Genomic DNA, 20,899 nt, shown 5'->3' on the forward strand with positions numbered 1-20,899 from the left:
CTGGGACTGGAGGTATTGGCTAGTATCATTCAGTTGCACAATCCAAGGAGTAGCTTACATGCCAGAGGCTGTGTGTGAACAGCCCAGGAGTGGGGGTTCTCACAGCAGAGCAGGGTAAGGCTGGCTCCCAGAGTCAAGGATTGGAGTGACCTAGCAGATCACCAGTCCGGATAAAACCAGAGGGGAACGTCACGAACAGCACAGAATTTTTAATGCATTGTGGACATTTTACACTTTTGTCCTTCCAGCATTAACAAGCCATTAGGACAGTAGTCTCAAAGTCAACAAAACTATCTATACTCTTGCAAAAACCCAACTGATTTTCCGCCTCTGAAGAAATCATTTCATTTTGACTGAATACAACTGGACATGCAGCATCTTTAAAAAAAATAAATAAATAAATAAAAAGCCTGTTACAAAAATACCTTTTTAATTAATCCAATCTGTTCTTTTCGTTCCGCCTCCAAGTTCTGCTGTTTTTCCACCTTCTCTTTTATTTCTGCATTTAACTCTTCTATCTGAAAAGAATGATGACATTTTTTGAAACTACCATTTACCAAGCATTCAGAAATACAAATCCTTGTGTCATTATCAGAGCTACCTACCTCTTCCTGGTGTACCAGATTCATTTTTCTTGTTTCACAAAGATGCTGAGATTCCGTTTTACTAATTTCCTCTTCATAATGTCTCCTCATCTCAGACTGTACCTCCTGTATGGCTTGTGCAGATTTCTGCACAGTTTCCTGAAGGTGATTCTCCAATTCCACCTGAACCTTCTTCAAATGAGCCACTTCCTCAGTCAGTTTGTTTTCTTTCTCAGTGTATTCCATTTTTTTGGCCTGCATTTCAATGTTAAGTTTCTGGAGTTCCAAGTTACTGGATTTCAATTTCTCCTCAAATTCCACTCTTTCACACTCCAGTGCTTTTTCAAAGTTTTTCGTTTTCATATTCAGATCGTGTATATTTTTTTCAAGATTCTTTTCCAGAGCTTTTTCTGCTTTTATTAGATTCTGCTCTACAGCACACAATCTTTCTTGTAAGGTTATATTCTCCTTAAGTGTGAGTGTTAAACTTTGTTCTTTATTATTGATTTCAGCTTTGAGAGCCTCCTGTTCTTTCAGTAATGTCTCTTCTAATATGGTTTTCTGACCAAGAAGTTCGGCCATAGTCTGGTTTTTGGCCTTCTGGGCATCAAGCTGGGCTTGCATTTGATCCCTTTGGCTTTGCAAAGCAGCTAGTTGACGTCCAAAAAGGGACTGTACCTCACTCGTTACTGAATCAGAGGCAGTTTTCTGCTCTTGAACTTCTTTTACTAATTGCTCCTGAGCCCTCAATTGCATCATCAATGTTTCTCTTTCCTGCTTGAAGTCCTTTATCATCTCCTGCCAAGTATGTGACTTTGAAGCCTTTATTCCAAGCCCTAATTCTTCAATACAAACTGTTAGATCTCTGTCTTCACCCTGCTTTTCCAGGAAGTTTATTTTGTTTTCAAGCTCTTTCTCCTTCTTTTCTTTTTGATCAAGTTCTTCTTCACAACGAACCCGTGCTTCTCGCTCCTTATTCAGTTCTAAATGTGTAATGGAAAGTTCAGCTGTTGCTTTTTCCCATTTTTCAAGAGCTTCTTGGGTCTCCTGATAGGATTTGTTCAGTGCTGACTCTTTTTCACTGAGCTCCTTAAATAGCTTAACACATCGCTCCATCAAGCCAGCTCTCTCTTCATCCTTCACCTCCTTACAGTCACTCACTTCACTTTGCAGCAAGGAGTCACCTGACAAATATGAAGCAAAAGCCTCAGCTTCCAGCTCAGTTTCATCAGAAGTCCCTTGCAGTACACTGCTAACGCACTTTTGTTCATCAGGGCTAAACATTAACTTATCTGCTGTAGAGTCCAGGTTGGATTCTAAAATGATGTTACTATCTAGCACAAATCTATCCTCTTCAGTATCAAGAAGTTCAGAATTGTCTGATATGTATGACTGCTCCTGTCTCTCAGTGGAGACAAGATATTTCGTTAATATGTCAGCATCTTCTATGAAAGATCCTAGTTCTACCATATTTTCTTCAGACGTGTTATCGGCTTCATAACTTTTATGGTCCTTCGCTGCTTTGACCTTCTTTAGATTTTTCTTTGTGTCTTCTAATTCAGCTTTAAAAGAGTCCACTCGCAAGCCATGTTGGAACTCTAGTTCTTCACGAACTAACTGTATTTCACCTTCATGCTGGCATAATTTATTCTGCATCTTCTCAAGCTCTGCTTTCTGTGATGCTGACACCTCCTGTAACAATTTTTCCTCCTGCTCTAACTTTTTTAGCTTCAAATTATAGACAGTTATTTCTTCATCGTGCTTATGCTTTAAATCTTTGTTATTTTTTGTCTCAAGGAGCAGCTTTTCACTTAATTCTTGGATGAAGGAGTTGAGCTTTTGGATCTCATCATTCAAATATTCCTTTTCTTGTTTAGATTCCTGTGCTTCCTTAGCCTGTTTTTCTGCATTAGTAAGCTGTAATTTGAGGTCTTCTACTAAATCCTTATACCTCAGCTCAATCTCAGACCTCTCTCTCTGAAAATCCTCCATTTGATTTTTAAGTTGCTTGCACAAGTTTTCTCTATGAATTTCAGACTCATGCAGTTTATTATTTAAATCAATAATTATTGCATTTAAATTCTGAAAATCTTCATCAGAATTCAAAGCAGAGAGTTCTCTTTTTATCTGCTCATGTTCATTTTTATATTTTTTATTAATCTCTTCTTCACAATCCTCCTTAACTCTTACTATCTCTTTTCTGTAACACTCTTCCAAACCAGTCCTCAAATCTTGCAACTGTCTACAAATATCCCTTTTGTGATTTGCTTTCAATTCTTCAATATATTCCTGTTCTTTCATCTTGGCTGAAGCAATTTCATTTTTTAACTCCATTATCTCTGTGTCCCGGAGAGAAAGTGTGTGTTGTAGGAGAGATAAATTAGACCTTTCTGATGTCACTATATCTTGAAGACCTTTAATTGTTTCTTCTTTGTCTCCTATATCGTTGTACATCTGTTGCATTGTATTATTCAGATTCTCTTCCTTCTGTGCAAGCAGACTCTCTTTATCTTTGGTATTCTTAAAAATAAAATATTACACATGAACTAAACACCCTGCTATTTCCATTTCTTTGAAAATTCCAGTTTAACATTCTCCTCCCTTCCCTTCCACAAGAATTTTTTTTCCCCTTAAGTGGAGGGCTTGCTGATTTGTCTATGCCAAGGAGAAAGCTCACCCTTGAGAGTATGAGGACTTACACCATTGATTTATGGTGTGTTTAAAGGAAATGTGTCCACTTTTAAACTATATTTTAAAATCACAATTCCACAGTATTAGGATGAATGCATATTAGTGACTGTGGTTCCACAGTACACTAACTTTTAAAAACAGATTTTTTTCTCAATGTCACGACAGGCAAGTGTGAACATTGCACAGGTGTTTTAACTGTGCATCATCATATCTCATCATATTTGGGTTTCTTGTATGACCTCAGTTGAATTTCTTGGTTTAGAATGCTTATTTGGGGGGTATTTACAACATTCTTGTAATTCTCTCCTGACCCCCAAGTCACTGATGTGTATTCTCAGCCTTCAATGCAATTTAAGGGTTTTTATTCAGGAATTCCCTTGCATTTTAAATTAACATTTTCACTCATGAACACTAAATAAGAAACCCAAAGAGACTGCTACTCGTGATACTTCTAATCACTTGAACGTGGTTAGTATTTTTTAACTTTTAGGGCCAGATTCACCAGTGTATGCTAGCTGCTCTGTACTACTCTGAAAGAGTGCTAAGCAGCCAAAGCATACTGGCCAACTAAGCTGGGTTTACAGGTGTTCTGTATCAGCAGAGGAATGCATCAGAGGGCAGAATGCACTCCTCGGTTTCCCCTTCCCTCCTGCCTTTTCTGTTGAATAGATCTAGTGCAACAGGTAGATTTTTTAGTATGAAAAATAAGCTTTGTAGCATTATTTTTGATAACTGAACATTTCTCCTTCAACACAGGCTGGCACATAAAATCTTCTATTTCAGAGAAACTCATGAAGAGCTCTCCTATTTCAAAACAGCCTCCATTACCCCTCATTCTCAATGGGACTGTGGTCACAGCCTGCCCTTAACAAAGATAGCTACTGCCTCCCATTGTTCCCAATGGAAACAAAGTCAAACTGCCTTCAGGGAAGACTGCTAGGGGTAGAGAGGAGCAGATGAATGGAAGCAGTGGCAACCTTTGCTAATGACAACCTCTGCCACCAGTCTCATTGAGAAGACAAAATGACAACCCTTTTGAAAGAGGGTGGTTCTTTGAGTGTGTGTCTGAACAAAAACCAGTTACCTTCCTTTTCGTAACCGTTGTTCTTCGAGATGTGTTGTTCATGTCCATTCCATTGTAGATGTGTGCACCCACATGCACAGTTGTCGGAGATTTCTGCCTTAATGGTATCTGTAGGGCCGGCTGTGGGGCCCCCCTCTAGTGGCACTCCCATGCGCTGGTATATTAGCCGCCGCCAGCCCTGTGCCCTCTCAGTTCCTTCTTGCCAGCAACTCCGACAGACGGGCAGGAGGGCAGGAAATGGAATGGACGTGAGCAAAACATCTCGAAGAACAACAGTTACGAAAAGGTAGTAACCTTTTTCTTCTTCGAGTGCTTTCTCATGTCGATTCCATTTTAGGTGACTCACAGCAGTATCCATGGAAGTGGGCTCAGAGTTCACAGCTTAGCGGCTTGCAGTACTGCCCTACCAAAGCCAGCATTGGCCCAGGCCTGCTGAGTCAGGGCACAGTGGGATGTAAAAGTGTGGACAGATGACCAGGTGCCTGCTCTACAGATGTCCTGCATCGGCACATGGGCCAGAAAGGCTGCCAAAGAGGCCTGCGCCCTGGTAGAGTGACAATCGCTGGGGAAGGCATCTACCCTTGGTCGTAGCAGAAGCAAATGCAGGCAGTGATCCAAGAAGTAATTCTTCTTTGAAAGGTAGTCCGGTATCCACTCATTCTGTTGGCCACAGCGACGAATATTTGCGTCAACTTACAGAACGGCTTGATCCTGTCCATGTAGAAGGCCAGAGCCTTTCTGACGTCCAGCGCATGCAGCCTGCGCGCCTCCTCCGACCTACGCGGCTTCAAAAACAAGACCATTAAGTAAATGTCCTGACTCGAATAAAACTGAGAGACTACCTTGGGAAGGAACGCTGGGTGCGGCCTTAGTGGGACCTTGTCCTTGTAGAAGGCCATGTAAGGCGGCTCCGAGGTAAGCGCCCGAACCTCGGATACCCAGCAGGCCGATGTCACCGCGACCAGGAACACAACTTTCCAGGAGAGGATAAGGAGGGAGCAGGAAGCCAGCGGCTTGAAGAGAGGACCTGTAAAGCTGTGACAGCACCAGATTCAAGTCCCACAGAGGGACGGGGTCCCTGATATGCAGGTAGAAGTGCTCTAGGCCCTTAAGGAATCTGGCCATGATATCCTGAGCAAAAACCGACCTGCCCTCGAACGGCAGGTAGAAGGCCGAGATGGACCTTGAACGATGAGAGGGACAAGCCCTGGAGCTTGAAGTGCAGGAGATAGTCCAGAATAAGCTGCAGCAAAGCCCGCTCAGGACAAACACCTTTGTCCGCAATCCAGCAGGGAAATCATTTCCACTTGGCCAGATAGGCCACTCTGGTGGAGGGCTTCCTACTTTCCAACAGAATGCGCTGAACCTCAGCCAAGTACTGCTGCTCCTGCGCGTTTAGCCATACAGCAGCCAAGCTGTCAGATGCAACTCCACCAGGTTGGGATGCAGAAGACTGCAATGGTTCTGGGACAACAGGTCTGACCTGAGCGGTAGCTAGAATGGGATAGTCACTGAGAGGTCCAGCAGAATGCTGAACCAGTATTGGCGCAGCCAAGCCAGAGCTGTGAAGAATACCCTCACCTCGCCTGGTTTGATTTTCAGGAGGACTCTGGGTAGCAATGGCACCAGAGGAAAGGAGTACATCAGGGCTCCCAACCACGGGAGCAGAAAGGCATCTGACAGGGCTCCTCTGTCCATGCCCCAAGTCGAGCAGAAGATGTAGCATTTCCTGTTCTGCCTAAAAGCAGGTCCACCCGGGGAGTTCCCCACCCGAAGAAGATGGAACTGACCACCTCCGGATGAAGGGACCACTCGTGGAGAGACGAGAATGTCCTGCGGAAGCAATCTGCCAAAGCGTTTTTGGACCCTGGAAGGTGAGCGGCCACGAGATGAATGTTGAGCTATAGACAGAAGTCCCAGAGCCAGAGGGCTTCCTGGCAAAGGGCAGATGACCTGGCTCCACCTTGCGTGTTGATATAGAAGACCACAGTCATGTTGTCCGTCAGGACCTGAACCACCCTGTCTTGTATATGAGATAGAAAGGCTTGGTAGGCTAGTCATACCGCTCTGAGTTCCCTGACATTGAAATGCAGAGAACGATCGTGACTGGACCAATGACTTGAGTGCTGAGAGCGCTCAGGTGGGCAGAAATCTCTGACAACTGTGCACTTTAGGTGTGCACACACCTAAAATGGACTCGACATTGAGCAAGCATTCGAATCATAGAATCATAGAATATCAGGGTTGGAAGGGACCCCAGAAGGTCATCTAGTCCAACCCCCTGCTCAAAGCAGGACCAATTCCCAGTTAAATCATCCCAGCCAGGGCTTTGTCAAGCCTGAGAATAATGCTCTTCAGCTTCTGCTAAAATGAGAAATTTTCATTTACGAAGAATAACGGGAAAAGTGACCATTAATTGTAAGTATTTCTTTTCAAGAACTACCCAGTGCACTAAATCTACTTAATATTTATCTCCCTACCAATTTGTATGTAGTTTGTGTAAATGCCTGAGATTAAATCATTCAGGACAAAATATGACCTGACACAGGGTGCTGTACTGGTTAAAGGACTCATTAGTAAATTAATTTTAACTTAAACCAATTAAATATATTTACTTGTCAATTCTTAGAAAATTTAATTCTATACTCAAAGAGCACATGCTTTAATTCTGGGGAGCAGAGTGTATTCTTCATAACCAACAAAAAAGTTGAATCCCTGCTTTAGACAAAACATTCAACTTAACTTTAATTATGGAGCCACAACCATTACCTCTATAATAAAAATAAATTTGTAGGACGTTCCCCAAAGGGTAATATTTTAAAGTATCAGACTGGGAATCTTAAATCAGTTGTGTTGATATAAAGTATATATTTAATGAACAAATCTATGACTCTGGAGACCAACAGAAGCTTTCACTTATCTTTATGTCTGAAGCTAACATGATTACAGATATACAATTAAGTTTTGTTCTCATTTAGACCTTAAGGGTAACTCCTGAAACATTCTTGTATAACTATAGAATAATCATCCTACACCTATACAGCACCTTTCACTCCAATGAATCAAAGCAATCTCCACACAATCTCTAACACCTCTACACATGGATCACTTCAATAACCATTGAAATGCAGCCACTTTGGGGATGAAGCATCTCAACATTATACACCAGTTTAGGTCTAGTAGCGAAGACCACCATCTACAACTGAAATTGCAGGGTGAATTTAGACAGAAAGAATGTAATGACCCGAATTTAAATGTAGTCAGGACCTAGTCATTATCTCTTAGAAAGATTGCTATCAATCCCTAACTGTTAAGATCTTGATTTTTTTGTCTCATCTAAGTCAACACCTCCAAAAGAACAGTAATCTTCCCTTAACATCATGCTAAAGAATGGGTTCAGTACCACTGATCCACAGCCCTTTACAGAAACATCAGCACTACTTCATGCAGAATCTAAGTGTTCATTAGTGGGCTCTCTTCCAAAAACTTTTAAAAGCAACACAGCATAACCCTGCTTGGATTGCAAGATCACATTACAAGGCTATATTCTAACACAAAGTTAACTGTAACTGGCACATTTAAGAGGGGTTTTTTTTACCTTTTGAGAAGACTCCAGTTTTACTGCCAGGTCATATGCTTTTTGATGCATTATCTGCAATTGAGTACTTTGTTCCTTCAGTCTGTTCTGAAACACAGCCATCTGCTCCTGGGCTTGACATAATTCACTTTTTCCAGGAATTCTACTTTTCAGAAGCTCATTAGCCTAAATGCACAAATATTTTTTATAGTGAGGGTAAACAAAAATTTACTCACATATACAGTAACATGAGTTCTTCAAGAAGTGTTGTCCAAATGCATATTCCACTCTAGGTGTGCATGCACCCCACGGCTAGAGATTGGAGTTGAGGTTTTTTTGCTAGTGGTGTCTGTTCAGCTCATGCATGCACACCCCTACTTTCCTCATGCCCTGTTCTGAGGGTATATAGCATTGTGTGGGTCCAACTGCTACTCCAGTTCCTTTTCTACTGCAGAGCCCATAATAGCACAGAAGTACTCGAAAGCAGAGGGAAGAAAGGCAAGTCATGGAATACACATGGGCAGCATCTCAAAGAACTCCAGTTACTGTACAGGTGACAATGGAGGGTTAAGTAGGTTATAGATTGTTGTAATGAGCCATAAATCCAGTCTCTTTATTAAGTCCATGATTTTTGCTGTCTAGCAGAGTCTTATCCACCACTGATTGAAGAACTGCAGTATCAAAAGAGCTATCTGCTCTAGAAGCCTTTACCAACGAATAATGTCTGGAAGAACTGTGACTGGAACCCCAGGTGGCAGCTTTGCAGATATCCCCAATGGAAACGCTCCTGAGGGCAGCCACTGAGGCCTGGTTAAATGAGCCCTAAGATCAGCTGGTGGGACTATTATCTCATAACATGATTCAATACATCATGAAACCACTTAGACAATGGTGGTTGGGTGGAAACTGGAGTATTCACTCTTCATACTCTCTGTAAACAAAACAAAGAGCCTCAGGGAAGATCTAAAGGACTGGTTCTTGGGAGATGAAAGGCTAACGCCCTACAAACATTCAGAGTACGTAATCTAGCTTCATCATGACTAGAATGAGGTTTTGGAAAAAAAATATTGATAGTTGAATATTCTGATTTAAATGGAGCTCAGACACCATCTTGGATATAAACATGGGTATAGCCTGACTCTGATTGGTATTGTCTGGAGAGTCTGTACCAGTGACAGTCTAGTATCTCATAGGCAGAGGTAAATGTAACCCCGCTGACAACAGAGGGGATATCTACGTGGTACCAGTGCTGGAGATGGAGCAGAGCCCTGGGTCACAAACATTCCGTGTAACAAAGTGCTCAGTACTGGCTCACCTGGTGGTGCTTATGGTCTAGTTGGTTCAAAGCCTTTTTCCAGAGCCAATGGTTTCACAAGTGCCAAAGGTTTAGAGGCAGACAGTACTTTCTCAGTACTGAATAGGTCTGTATTACTGATAGATTCTGCACTTGGGACGGACACAGTGGTCTTTTATTTCAATATTGAGCTGTCAGTATGATGTCCTTTCACAAAACCTCATCAGGGCATCATCAAAACCTCATCAGGACCCATATCAGGACAGGAGATCTCCTTTGGAGCAGAGCAAAGATCTTTTTCCCCAAAGATTTAGATGGATGTTGTAATAGGAAGAGGGCCTGAAACATAAGCCCTTGTTTCAGAGGCCTGATGTGAGGCTTTAGGACAGGGCTAAAGTAGTGGTCAGAGCTTTGCTGATATAAAGCAAAGTCAAGTTGTGAGCAAGAGGCAGGCCCTGCACCCAGAATCTGGCAAGAACAGGGCTAATATTGCAAAAACACACATTCTGAAAAGGTGCTAGGCACAGAGCACTCACGCAAACACACTCCAGAAGGGTGGTACCAGAACACCTCAGTATCAACACATTCCCCAAAGATAACAGGAACACGCTAACCTTTCTTAAAGATAAGGTCAGGATGACAGTATGATGAATAGAGATGTTTTGATCAAACCAACATGTACAAGGTAATGGGTGGCACCTAGATACATCAGAGGGACAATATGTAACTTGTTGGTATCTGGGTATAAAGAGGCATCTCAGAGGGAGTATCTTTGGCCACCCAAAGAGATAGTGGGAAGTCCTGCCACTAATTAAGCTGTGTCCATTGTCACGGGCATACATGCATTGAGTGCACTTGTAGCAAGTATAAGGCACCAGTACTATGCTTCGTCAACAATAAACCTGGCCAGGTGCCTTTGTACCTTAACAGATCTTGTGGTCATTGGGTGATTCACTCGAGGTCTGCTGTGCCAGCTACCTGCGCAGAGCTGGGACAGCACAAAGAGGGAACACACACAGCCAACATCTGAGGACAGAGGTCTGCTCCTTATCTCTTTGAAAGAGAGAGTCTCACTACCCTCTCGTAATGCCTTCTAAGGCTTCCTACCTAAGTCCTTTGAGGAGTGAGCCCTGAAGCTAACACACATAGCACTACTCATTCCTGCAGTCCATTGTACGGGAGGGAGAATGGGTCAGACAGTCCCAGGTTTGAGATTGCCTGCATAGAGTGGTCTAACAAATGCATTTTCAGCCTTGCTTCCTTGAATGTTTTTGTTTTCAGAATGATATGCATACACCACACTTAGCAAGAACTCCCCTAAACACAACAGAAGTGAATATCATTAAGGGGAAAAGCTTCCCCATAAGACCCACAAAATTTAAATCCAGGGGATTTGGGGGCATTACAGAAAAACTAAATTTCTCCACTAAATATAGAGGTTAGGGTGCAACAGGCACACAAGCAAATCCTTATGATTAACTCATATTTAATTATACTAAAAACTATTTGTAAAACTATGCACAACTCTCAAAAGCTAAGCTAAGATGTGCAGACACTGAACTGGCCTCTCTCAGGACAAGGTGGTGAGAAAGAACAGGTGTGGTGGTTGGTTCCCCATCATACATTATACCTTCAGTACAGACCACAAGGATAGTCAGAGCACATCCACAGAGCAAAGGGACTCTGTTAGCAAAAAAAAATTCTCCCATCCCAGGTGCATGCTTTCCTAGAATAGAATACACATATGGACAGGGACTCAAAGAACTCATAAGACAGGGGTGGGCAAACTACGGCCTGCGGGACGGATCTGGCCCCTTAGGGTTTTGTATCTGGCCTGCAGGATTGCCAACCGTAGGGCACCACAGGCCCCACACCACTCCCAGAAGCAGCCAGCACCACGTCCCTGAGGCCCCCGGGGGAGGTGGACAGAGGGCTCTGCGTGCTGCACTTGCCTGTGGGTACCTCCTCTGAAGCTCCCATTGGCCGGGAACGGGGAACCGCAGCAAATGGGAGCTTCGGGGGATGTACCCACAGGCAAGTGCAGCATACGGAACTCTCTGCCCCCTCTCCCCCAAGGGCAGCAGGGCCAGCCGCTACAGGTAAGCGGCACTGGGCGGGAGCCCAAACCCCTCACCCTAACTCCCTGCCCTGAGCCCCCTGCCTCCACCCCAACCCCCTGCCTGCACCCTGCACCCCTCCTGCACCCCAACCTCCTGTCCTGAGCCCCTGCCTGCACCCCAACCCCCTACCCCGAGCCCCCGCCACACCCCGCACTGCACTCCAACCCCCTGCCCTGAACCCCTCCCGCACTCTGCACCCCAACCCCCTGCCCTGAACCCCTCCCGCACTCTGCACCCCTCCCTGCACCACTGCCCTGAGTCCCCTCCTGCACCCCAACCCCCTTCCCTGAGCCCCCTCATACACCCCACACCCCTCCTCTGCCCCAACCCCTTGCCCTGAGCCCCTTCCTGCACACTGCATCCCCTCCCACACCCCACACTCCCTCCCGCACCACAACCCCCTGACCCAGCCCTACATTCATGGCCCTGCAAGCAGTTTACCCACCCAGATGTGGCCCTTGAGCCAAAAAGTTTGCCTACCCCGTCTTAAGATGTCCTCAGTGTGTGTATGTGTAATATACATTACATACTTTATATAATATCAGTCATGCACAAAGACTCTGTATCATAGATTTTAGCCTTGTAAAAAACAAACAAAATTATAATCTGATTTTCAAATTGCTGTTTTTTTAAAATGTACTGAGTACTTATGTATCACTTGTATTGCCATAGTGCCCGATGGACCACGACCCACTGTGCTAGATGCTGTACTAACACAGAACAAAAGGACATCCCGTGTCCCAAAGCACTTACAATTTACTTACCTGAAGTTTTCCTGCAAGGACAAAGGAGATAAAAGTGGAGATGTGGATAAATTGGAAAGAGTCCAGCGAAGGGCAACAAAAATGATTAGGGGTCTGGAACACATGACTTATGAGGAGAGGCTGAGGGAACTGGGATTTTTAGTCTGCAGAAGAGAAGAACGAGGCAGGATTTGATAGCTGCTTTCAACTACCTGAGAGGTGGTTCCAGAGAGGATGGTTCTAGACTATTCTCAATGGTAGCAGATGACAGAACGAGGAGTAATGGTCTCAAGTTGCAGTGGGGGAGGTTTAGGTTGGATATTAGGAAAAACTTTTTCACTAGGAGGGTGGTGAAGCACTGGAATGCGTTACCTAGGGAGGTGGTAGAATCTCCTTTCTTAGAAGTTTTTAAGGTCAGGCTTGACAAAGCCCTGGCTGGGATGATTTAATTGGGGATTGGTCCTGCTTTTGAGCAGGGGGTTGGACTAGATGACCTCCTGAGGTCCTTTCCAACCCTGATATTCTAGGATTCTATAATTCTATGAGATGAGTCACTTTTAAAGACATTTACAAAAAGTTCTGCTGAAAAGTGAGGGGAGGTTTCAGGTTTGCCAATCGTCAAAATTGTCAGTGTACTAACAACCAAACGACTTGCATCAAATTATCTCCCTTTGCTTTAAGCATATCCTACACTGGCTTACAGAGCAAGCCCTAACACCAACTGTAAAATAATAAACTAAGTACTTTGTCACCAGTAATAGCAGCTCATGCAACACAAACAAAATGTTATTTAATCCTGAAAAATGTCCCATCCAAAACAAAATTCTATTTCTACTGTGCAAGAAATGTAATCCAATATCCCCTCCAGCTGAGGACAGGATTTCAACCACCATCAACCACTTCTTTCTTTTTTCCTTCTCTCTAGCTACACCTGTTTTCCAGGTAGCCAATCGCTGCCAGTTTGGTTTCCTAAACACCTGGCAAGAAAAATTATAATGTGTACTTTGGCCCATCCAGCAAGCCTTATGGGACCCGGACAGGTAATACATAGGTACTCAAATACTATGGTGACGGAACCATACGAGGCCTGGAATTAATTATTAAAATGTAAGAGGAGGATGTAACATACCCAGTGTGATGAAGTGGCAATTTTGTAATATTTTTAGAGGCCTCTGTGCCTCGGTTTCCCCTACATTTCACATTACTACCTAGAGCAGGGAAAAGGATTAAGTTTGATCTCAGGGAAGGCTAAGAGACATAAGTGTGTGCGTATGTCTCACCTCCCTGTCTGGATGGAATGAATAGTGTCATTAAGGGATCTGGGCTGAAACTGACCCAGATCAACAAGGGGTCCAGAGAAAGAATACAAGCTCCAATGATTCACGAATCAACACTCTCATCAAGGGCTCTTTGACCTGGATGTATTGGTTTATCACAGGATAATTACGAGCCATCAATGTGATATAGCCATGAAAAAGGCTAGTGCAGTCCTAGGATGCATCAAACCAGTATTGCCAGTAGAGACAGGCAAGTGTTAGTACCATCATACAAGCGGCAAGGAGAGTCCTGTGGCACCTTATAGACTAAGGGACGTACTGGAGCACAAGCATGCATGCATCCGACCAACAAAAGCTTATGCTCCAATACGTCTGTTTGTCTATAAGGTGGCACAGGACTCTTTGCTGCTTTTACTGATCCAGACTAATACGGCTACCCCTCTGATACTAGATACCATTATACAAGACACTGATGAGACAATTTGGAATACTGTGTGCAATTCTGGTCTCCCATCTTTAAAAAAGATTAATTCAAAGTGGAAAGGTGCAGAGAAGGGCTACTAGGATGACCGGATGAATGGAAAACCTGCCTTATGAGACGAGACTCAAAGAGCGTGGCTTGTTTAGCCTAATCAAAAAAAGGCTGAGGGACGATCTGATTGCTCGCTCTCTCTCCACACACATACACATTACGCATACACACCGGAGGGATAAATATCAGGGAGGGAAGAAGAGTTATTTAAGTTAAGCACCAACATGGACAAGAACAAATGCCTATAAACCAGCCATCCACAAGTTTAGGCTCAAAATTAGATGGAGGTTTCTAACCATCAGATGAACGAAGTTCTGGAACAGACTTCCAAGAGGAGCAGAAAACCTAACTGACTTCAAGACTGAACTTGATAAGTTTATGGAAGTGAAGGTATGATGCGACTGCCTTTGATGGCATGTGGCCCACTGGTGACTATAGTAGCAAAAATCCCCAACTGCTGGAGACGGGACACTAGATGGGGAGGGCTCCAAGTTATTACAGAGAATTATTTCCCAAGTGTCTGACTGGCAGGTCTTGCCCACAGGCTCAGAGTCTAACTGATCGCCATATTTGGTGTCAGGAAGAAATTTCCCCCCAGGTCATATTGGCAGAGATCCTGAGGGGTTTCACCTTTCTCTGCAGCATGGGGCACAGGTCACTTGCAGGTATATACTAGTGTAAATGGTGAATTCTCTGGTTTCAGAGTAACAGCCGTGTTAGTCTGTATTCGCAAAAAGAAAAGGAGTACTTGTGGCACCTTAGAGACTAACCAATTTATTTGAGCATGAGCTTTCGTGAGCTACAGCTCACTTCATCGGATGCATGCCGTGGAAACTGCAGCAGACTTTATTTATACACAGAGAATATGAAAAAATACCTCCTCCCAACCCACTGTCCTGCTGGTAATAGCTTATCTAAAGTGATCATCAGGTGGGCCATTTCCAGCACAAATCCAGGTTTTCTCACTCTCCACCCCCCCACACAAATTCACTCTCCTGCTGGTGATTGCCCATCCAAAGTGACAACTCTTTACACAATGTGCATGATAATAAAGTTGGGCCATTTCCTGCACAAATCCAGGTTCTCTCACCCCCTCACCCCCCTCCCAAAAACCACACACACAAACTCACTATCCTGCTGGTAATAGCTCATCCAAAGTGACCATTCTCCCTACAATGTGCATAATTAAGGTGGGCCATTTCCAGCACAAATCCAGGTTCTCTCACATCCCCCCCACCCCCATACACACACAAACTCACTCTCCTGCTGGTAATAGCTCATCCAAACTGACCACTCTCCAAGTTTAAATCCAAGTTAAACCAGAACATCTTGGGGGGGGGGGGGGGGAACCAAGAGGAAATAGCCACTCCCAGTCTCTATTTAAGCCTAAATTAATAGTATCCAATTTGCAAATGAATTCCAATTCAGCAGTTTCTCGCTGGAGTCTGGATTTGAAGTTTTTTTGTTTTAAGATAGCGACCTTCATGTCTGTGATTGCGTGACCAGAGAGATTGAAGTGTTCTCTGTAACTTGAAGTCTTTAAACCATGATTTGAGGACTTCCGTAATTCAGCCACAGGTACAGGGTCTATTTCAGGAATGGGTGAGGTTCTATGTCCTGTAATGTGCAGTAGGTCAGACTTGATGGTCCCTTCTGACCTTAAAGTCCGAGGCCTGGTCTACACTACAAAGTCAGGTCGACATAAGCCGCGTTAGGTCGATTTAATAATGTCTGTGTCTACCCTACCAAGTCCCTTCCACGAACCTAAGTGGCCTGTAAAGTCTACTTCTGTACTCCACCTCTGCAAGAGGTGTAGTGCTTGATTCAACATCCACGGGTCAACATGGGGATAGTGTAGACACTGTGTTGTATAATTCGAATGAATTGGCCTCCAGGAGGTGCCCCACAGTACTCTGCTGTGACCACTCTGGCGAGCACTTTCAACTCCACAGCACGTCAGCCAGGTACACAGGAAACAGCTGCTCCCCTGTTAAAGCCCCGGGAACTTTTGAATTTTCATTTCCTGTTTGATCAGCGTGGAAAGCTTGTCAATACAGCTTATAATGGAGACTCAAGGCCGCAAACCAGGAGATGCTGGATCTTATTGCTGTGTGGGGAGAAGAGTCTGTGTAGGCAGAGCTCCAATCCAGCAGAAGAAACGCTGACATCTATGCCAAAATCGCGTGGGGCATGGGGAAGAAGGGCTACAAAAGAGACACACAGTAGTGCCACGTGAAAATAAAGGAGCTCCATCAAGCATAACAGAAGACAAGGGAGGTGAACAGTCGTCCTGGTTCTGCCCCACCGACATGCCACTTCTATGAGAACCTACATGTGATTCTTGGCAGTGACCCCACCACTACCCCAAAATGCTCCGTGGATATCTCCCAGGAGCCCCGGGCAAGCTCAAGCAACAAGGACGACTATGTTGACAAAGAAGAGGAGGAGGAGAATGTGAGGCAGGAAAGTGGAGGATCCATTTTCCCTCACAGCCAAGAACTGATTTTAACCCTGGAGCCCATCCCTTCACAGGACTAATTGTTGGCGAAGTGTGATCCCTGAGAAAGCACCTCTGGTGAGTACACATTTCCAATCAAACTGTAGGGGATACATGCTATTTTTAATGTTTAATCTGAACAAAAAAGTAGATGTAGTGGGTATCGGTGGCCACGCCAGCTACGCAGCGGGTGCTCTCCGAAAAAGACTGTTTATGTGTACAGGGATGGTCCTAGAATCCCCCACGGAGATCTCTAAGAAGCTTTCATGGAGGTACTCTGCAATCCTTTGCAGAAGGTTTCTGGGAAGGGCTGCCTTATTTCGTCCACCACAGTAAGACACTTTCCCACACTACTCCAGCATTAACTCTTCTGGCATCATTGCAACACACAGCATAAGGACCAGGTCTGTACCCAGATGCTTGTAGCATCTGCTCCCTTTCCGCCTCTGTTACCCTCAGGAGAGCGATATCGCAAATGGTCTCCTAGAGTGAAACGGGGGAACTTTTAAATGCTAGCCCTTAAACCACAAGCAATTAAACAAGTAACCTGCCCGTTTGGTGAAATCTGGGTCACACAACCATGCTTTCCCTAGCGTGCCGTGGCTGTCGTTGGAAGGGACCACTATGTATTTCAACTAGCATTTAAAAGGGGGGGGGGGGTGCTGGCTTCCTGTTTGTCTCCCTTCCCCCGCAACCCGGTGCCGCTTATGTAAAAATCAGACTATTTGGGTGGCTTTACACTGGTGCCCGTCCTCAGGCACCATCCAGGTTGCTGGGGGAAAAGGGAGCTTTTCTGAAGTTGCAACCAGTGATCCCAAGGATGTCGTCACAAAAGCTGCAGCACAAGACCTCTCATCCATGCCTCATGGCTTTACTCAACATGGCTGGAGCAGAAAACAGACTCTTGCAGTACCCAGCAGTTGTGATTAAGTTGTGGCTTTCAGAGAAATGCATTGAGGGGTGTTTCTTTTATTTAAAAAATTAACCTTGCACCAGAAAGAATGTATGCATGGTTAGTGCTACCCTCGTGCTTTGTATTCTTTGCGGCTGAAACCTTGTTCATCGGCACATCCTCCACCCCGGGAGGGAGACTTTCCCAGATTCGAAGGCGGAAAAAAAAGACTCAAGAGGATATGTTCAGTGAATTAATGTGCACCTCCGAGAGTGACAAGAAGGGAGCTCAGTGCATGGAGGATTACACTGTCCAACCTGCACAAGGACAGGGAAGACTGTAGAGCATGAAGGGAACAAGAGCGTGCCACACAGAAAGAGAGGCTATGGATTATGAGGGAGAAATCAGACATGTTGAGGCATCTTGCTGAGATTCACGAATGGCAGCTGGATGCTAGAGTCCCTCTGCAGCCTATGCTGAACCTGATGCCATCATCGTCGGTTTCCACATCCTCCTCTCCCAAATGTCCTTTGAGGCTGGGGGGAAAAGTTCGGTATCCCTTGCACTCAACTCCAGGGAAGGGTACAAGGTCCACCTTTGATTGTTATTGCAGTGCAAATGTAACCAAGCTGTCCTTGTTTCTCCCCTCACCCAGTGTTATCTACCCTATTGCCCCAGGTTATCTTACTTTTCTTTGCTGTCTCTGTGTGTTTGTGAGCATAATAAAACGTAACAGATTGAGGAGAAAAGGCTCTTTATTCATTCAGCACACTATGGTTAGTGGGGATGGAGTTTACAGGAGAGAAAATAGAATGAAGGGGACAGCTTAGTAAGGAACAACACAGATAGTGTCATGTTACTGTGGATCATTGCTGAAATTGGTTTTCAAAGCCTCATGGAGATACAGAGCCCCTAGATGTGCTCTCCTTATTGCCCTGGTGTCCGGCTGTTCAAAATTGGCTGCCAGGAGATCTGCCTCAACCCCCGTTCCTGCTGGAAACTTTTCTCTTTGTTTTACAGATATTATGGAGCGCACAGCAGGCAGCAATAACAACGGGGATACTGCTTTCACTGAGATCTAACCTATTAAGCAAACAATGCCAGCAGCCCTTTAAACGTGCAAAGGCACATTTCACCACCATTCTGCACTTACTCGGTCCTTACTGCTGTCCAGGTTGCCGGAGTACAGCCTTATGAGCGATGGGAGCAAGGGGTAGGCTGGGTCTCCCAGGATCGATTGGCCAATGGTTATTTTGCAGTCTGGAAAGAAAGTCCCTGCTTGCAGCTTTCTGAACAGACTGGAGTTCCTAAAGATGCACACATCATGCACCTTTCCTGACCATCCCACGTTGATGTCAGTGAAATGGTCCCCGTGATCCACCAGCGCTTGCATCACCATTGAGAAGTACCCCTCTCAGTTTATGTACTCTTTGGCAAGGTGGTCTGGTGCCAAGATAGGGACATGTGTTCCATCTATAGCCTCATCGCAGTTAGGGAACCCCATCGTGGCAAAGCCATCCACTATCTCCTGTGCGTTGCTCAGAGTCACTACTCTTCTTACCAGAAGTCTACTGATTGCCCTGCAAACTTGGATCACAACAGACCCCATGGTAGAGTTACCCACACCAAACTGATTCCCCACTGACTGGTAGCAGTCTGGAGTTGCAAGTTTCCACAAAGCTATCACCACTCGCTTCTCAACTGTCAGAGCAGCTCTCATTTTAGTATTGCTGCACTTCAGGACTGGGGAAAGCTCTTCACACAGTTCCATGAAAGGTTTCAGAGTAGCAGCCGTGTTAGTCTGTCTTCGCAAAAAGAAAAGGAGGACTTGTGGCACCTTAGAGACTAACCAATTTATTTGAGCATGAGCTTTTGTGAGCTACAGCTCACTTCATCGGATGCATCAGCTACTGTAGCTCATGAAAGCTCATGCTCAAATAAATTGGTTAGTCTCTAAGGTGCCACAAGTACTCCTTTTCTTCTTAGTTCCATGAAAGTATCTCTATGCATTCAAAAGTTCTGCAACCACTGCTCATCATCCCATAGCTGCACAACGATGAGGTCCCACCAGTCAGTGCTTGTTTCCCGGGCCCAGAAGCCGTGCTCCACCGCGTCAAGGTGATGCGTAACTGTCATCAGCAACTGCAAATTGCTCCACTCCATGGCTTCCAACAGGGCTGTTTGCATGGCATCACATTGTTCTGCACGGCGGCTCCTGCTTCAACTGAGTAAATACTGCATGATTAGGCACGAGGTGTTTGTAATGCTCACAACAGCATACAGCTGAGCAGCGTCCATGCTTGCCATGCTATGGAGTCTGCATAGGTAACAGAAGCTTAGGGAAAAAGGCACATAAATGTTTGGCTTCTTTGCCGTTGATTTCAGAGAAGGAGAGAGGTAAGTGCATCATGGGAGGCTAATGCCATGCTCCCATAACCATCTGCACAAATGTTTTGGTCCCATAAGGCACTGAAAGACCAAACCAAAATTCCAGTCGCCTACATGCGCTGTAGGATAGCTACCCACAGTGCAGCACTCCGTGCATCGATGCAAACCCTGCTAGTAAGGATGCACTCCACCGACACAAGCATAGTGGGGACACGCAAGATCTACTTGCTTAAATCAGAAACTTGATGTCGACTTACATAAAATTGACTTAACTTTGTAGCGTAGACATGCCCTGAGTCTGTTCAATTGCTCTGCGCTGACCAGAATGGACTATGCTTTAACCTTTATTTCTCTGTGCTAATTTATGCACTTCCAATGCTGTGTCCCAGTTGACTAATAAACCCTACTGTTTTGAAAACTCTGCTTGAGGATCACTGTAAATACTGGATGAAGTGCATTAGTCCCTGATGAGTGTACAAGTCTCTATGAGGAGTCTATCTCAGTTGGACTCACTGAACAGAGTTTATAATGTGAATGAAGCATGAATGCTTAAGTCCAGAGGGTCAGCCTAAGGAGGCAGCAGTGAGGCTGCATGGCCTACCCTGAAGGAAGAGTGAGATCTGTAAGGGATCTGGCACCCAGAAGGGATTTCTCCAAGAGACTATTTACAAACTAGGCATAGCACCAATCCTGTGAATCAGTGACACCGTCATATAGTTTTATAGTATTTTTCATTTACAGAGCTCAAACTGCTTTCTTCAAGAAGCTGGGCAAAAGTTCCCCCTATTTTAACAAGGAAAAAAACTCAGGCATTAAAACGTGAAGTGACTTCCTGAAGGTATCTCCTCAAGTCAATGGCAGAGCCCGGCATCAAGTGGAGTACCCCAAGGGTCGGTCCTGGGGCCGGTTTTGTTCAATATCTTCATAAATGATCTGGAGGATGGTGTGGATTGCACTCTCAGCAAATTTGCGGATGATACTAAACTGGGAGGAGTGGTAGATATGCTGGAGGGGAGGGATAGGATACAGAAGGACCTAGACAAATTGGAGGATTGTGCCAAAAGAAATCTGATGAGGTTCAATAAGGATAAGTGCAGGGTCCTGCACTTAGGATGGAAGAATCCAATGCACAGCTACAGACTAGGGACCGAATGGCTAGGCAGCAGTTCTGCGGAAAAGGACCTAGGGGTTACAGTGGACGACAAGCTGGATATGAGTCA

The 20,899-nt window shown here is 44.8% G+C and overlaps 1 protein-coding gene across 6 annotated transcripts in view; it reads right to left on the minus strand.

Annotated features, from left to right (window-relative positions):
- Positions 1–20,899, minus strand: part of PCNT (pericentrin) — a 230,239-nt gene that overhangs the window by 161,868 nt on the left and 47,472 nt on the right. For 5 of the 6 annotated variants that reach the window (XM_073306956.1, XM_073306954.1, XM_073306953.1 and 2 more), the window contains exons 6-8: positions 7,958–8,122; positions 606–3,104; positions 426–518 (exon numbers count right to left, since the gene is read on the minus strand). In XM_073306956.1, the coding sequence (XP_073163057.1) occupies positions 426–518; positions 606–3,104; positions 7,958–8,122 (2,757 nt within the window). The remainder of the gene's footprint in view (positions 1–425; positions 519–605; positions 3,105–7,957; positions 8,123–20,899) is intronic. The other variant, XM_073306957.1, reaches the window with a different exon arrangement.

This window comes from Lepidochelys kempii, chromosome 11, assembly GCF_965140265.1.
Source record: "Lepidochelys kempii isolate rLepKem1 chromosome 11, rLepKem1.hap2, whole genome shotgun sequence".
Classification (NCBI taxonomy): domain Eukaryota; kingdom Metazoa; phylum Chordata; order Testudines; family Cheloniidae; genus Lepidochelys; species Lepidochelys kempii.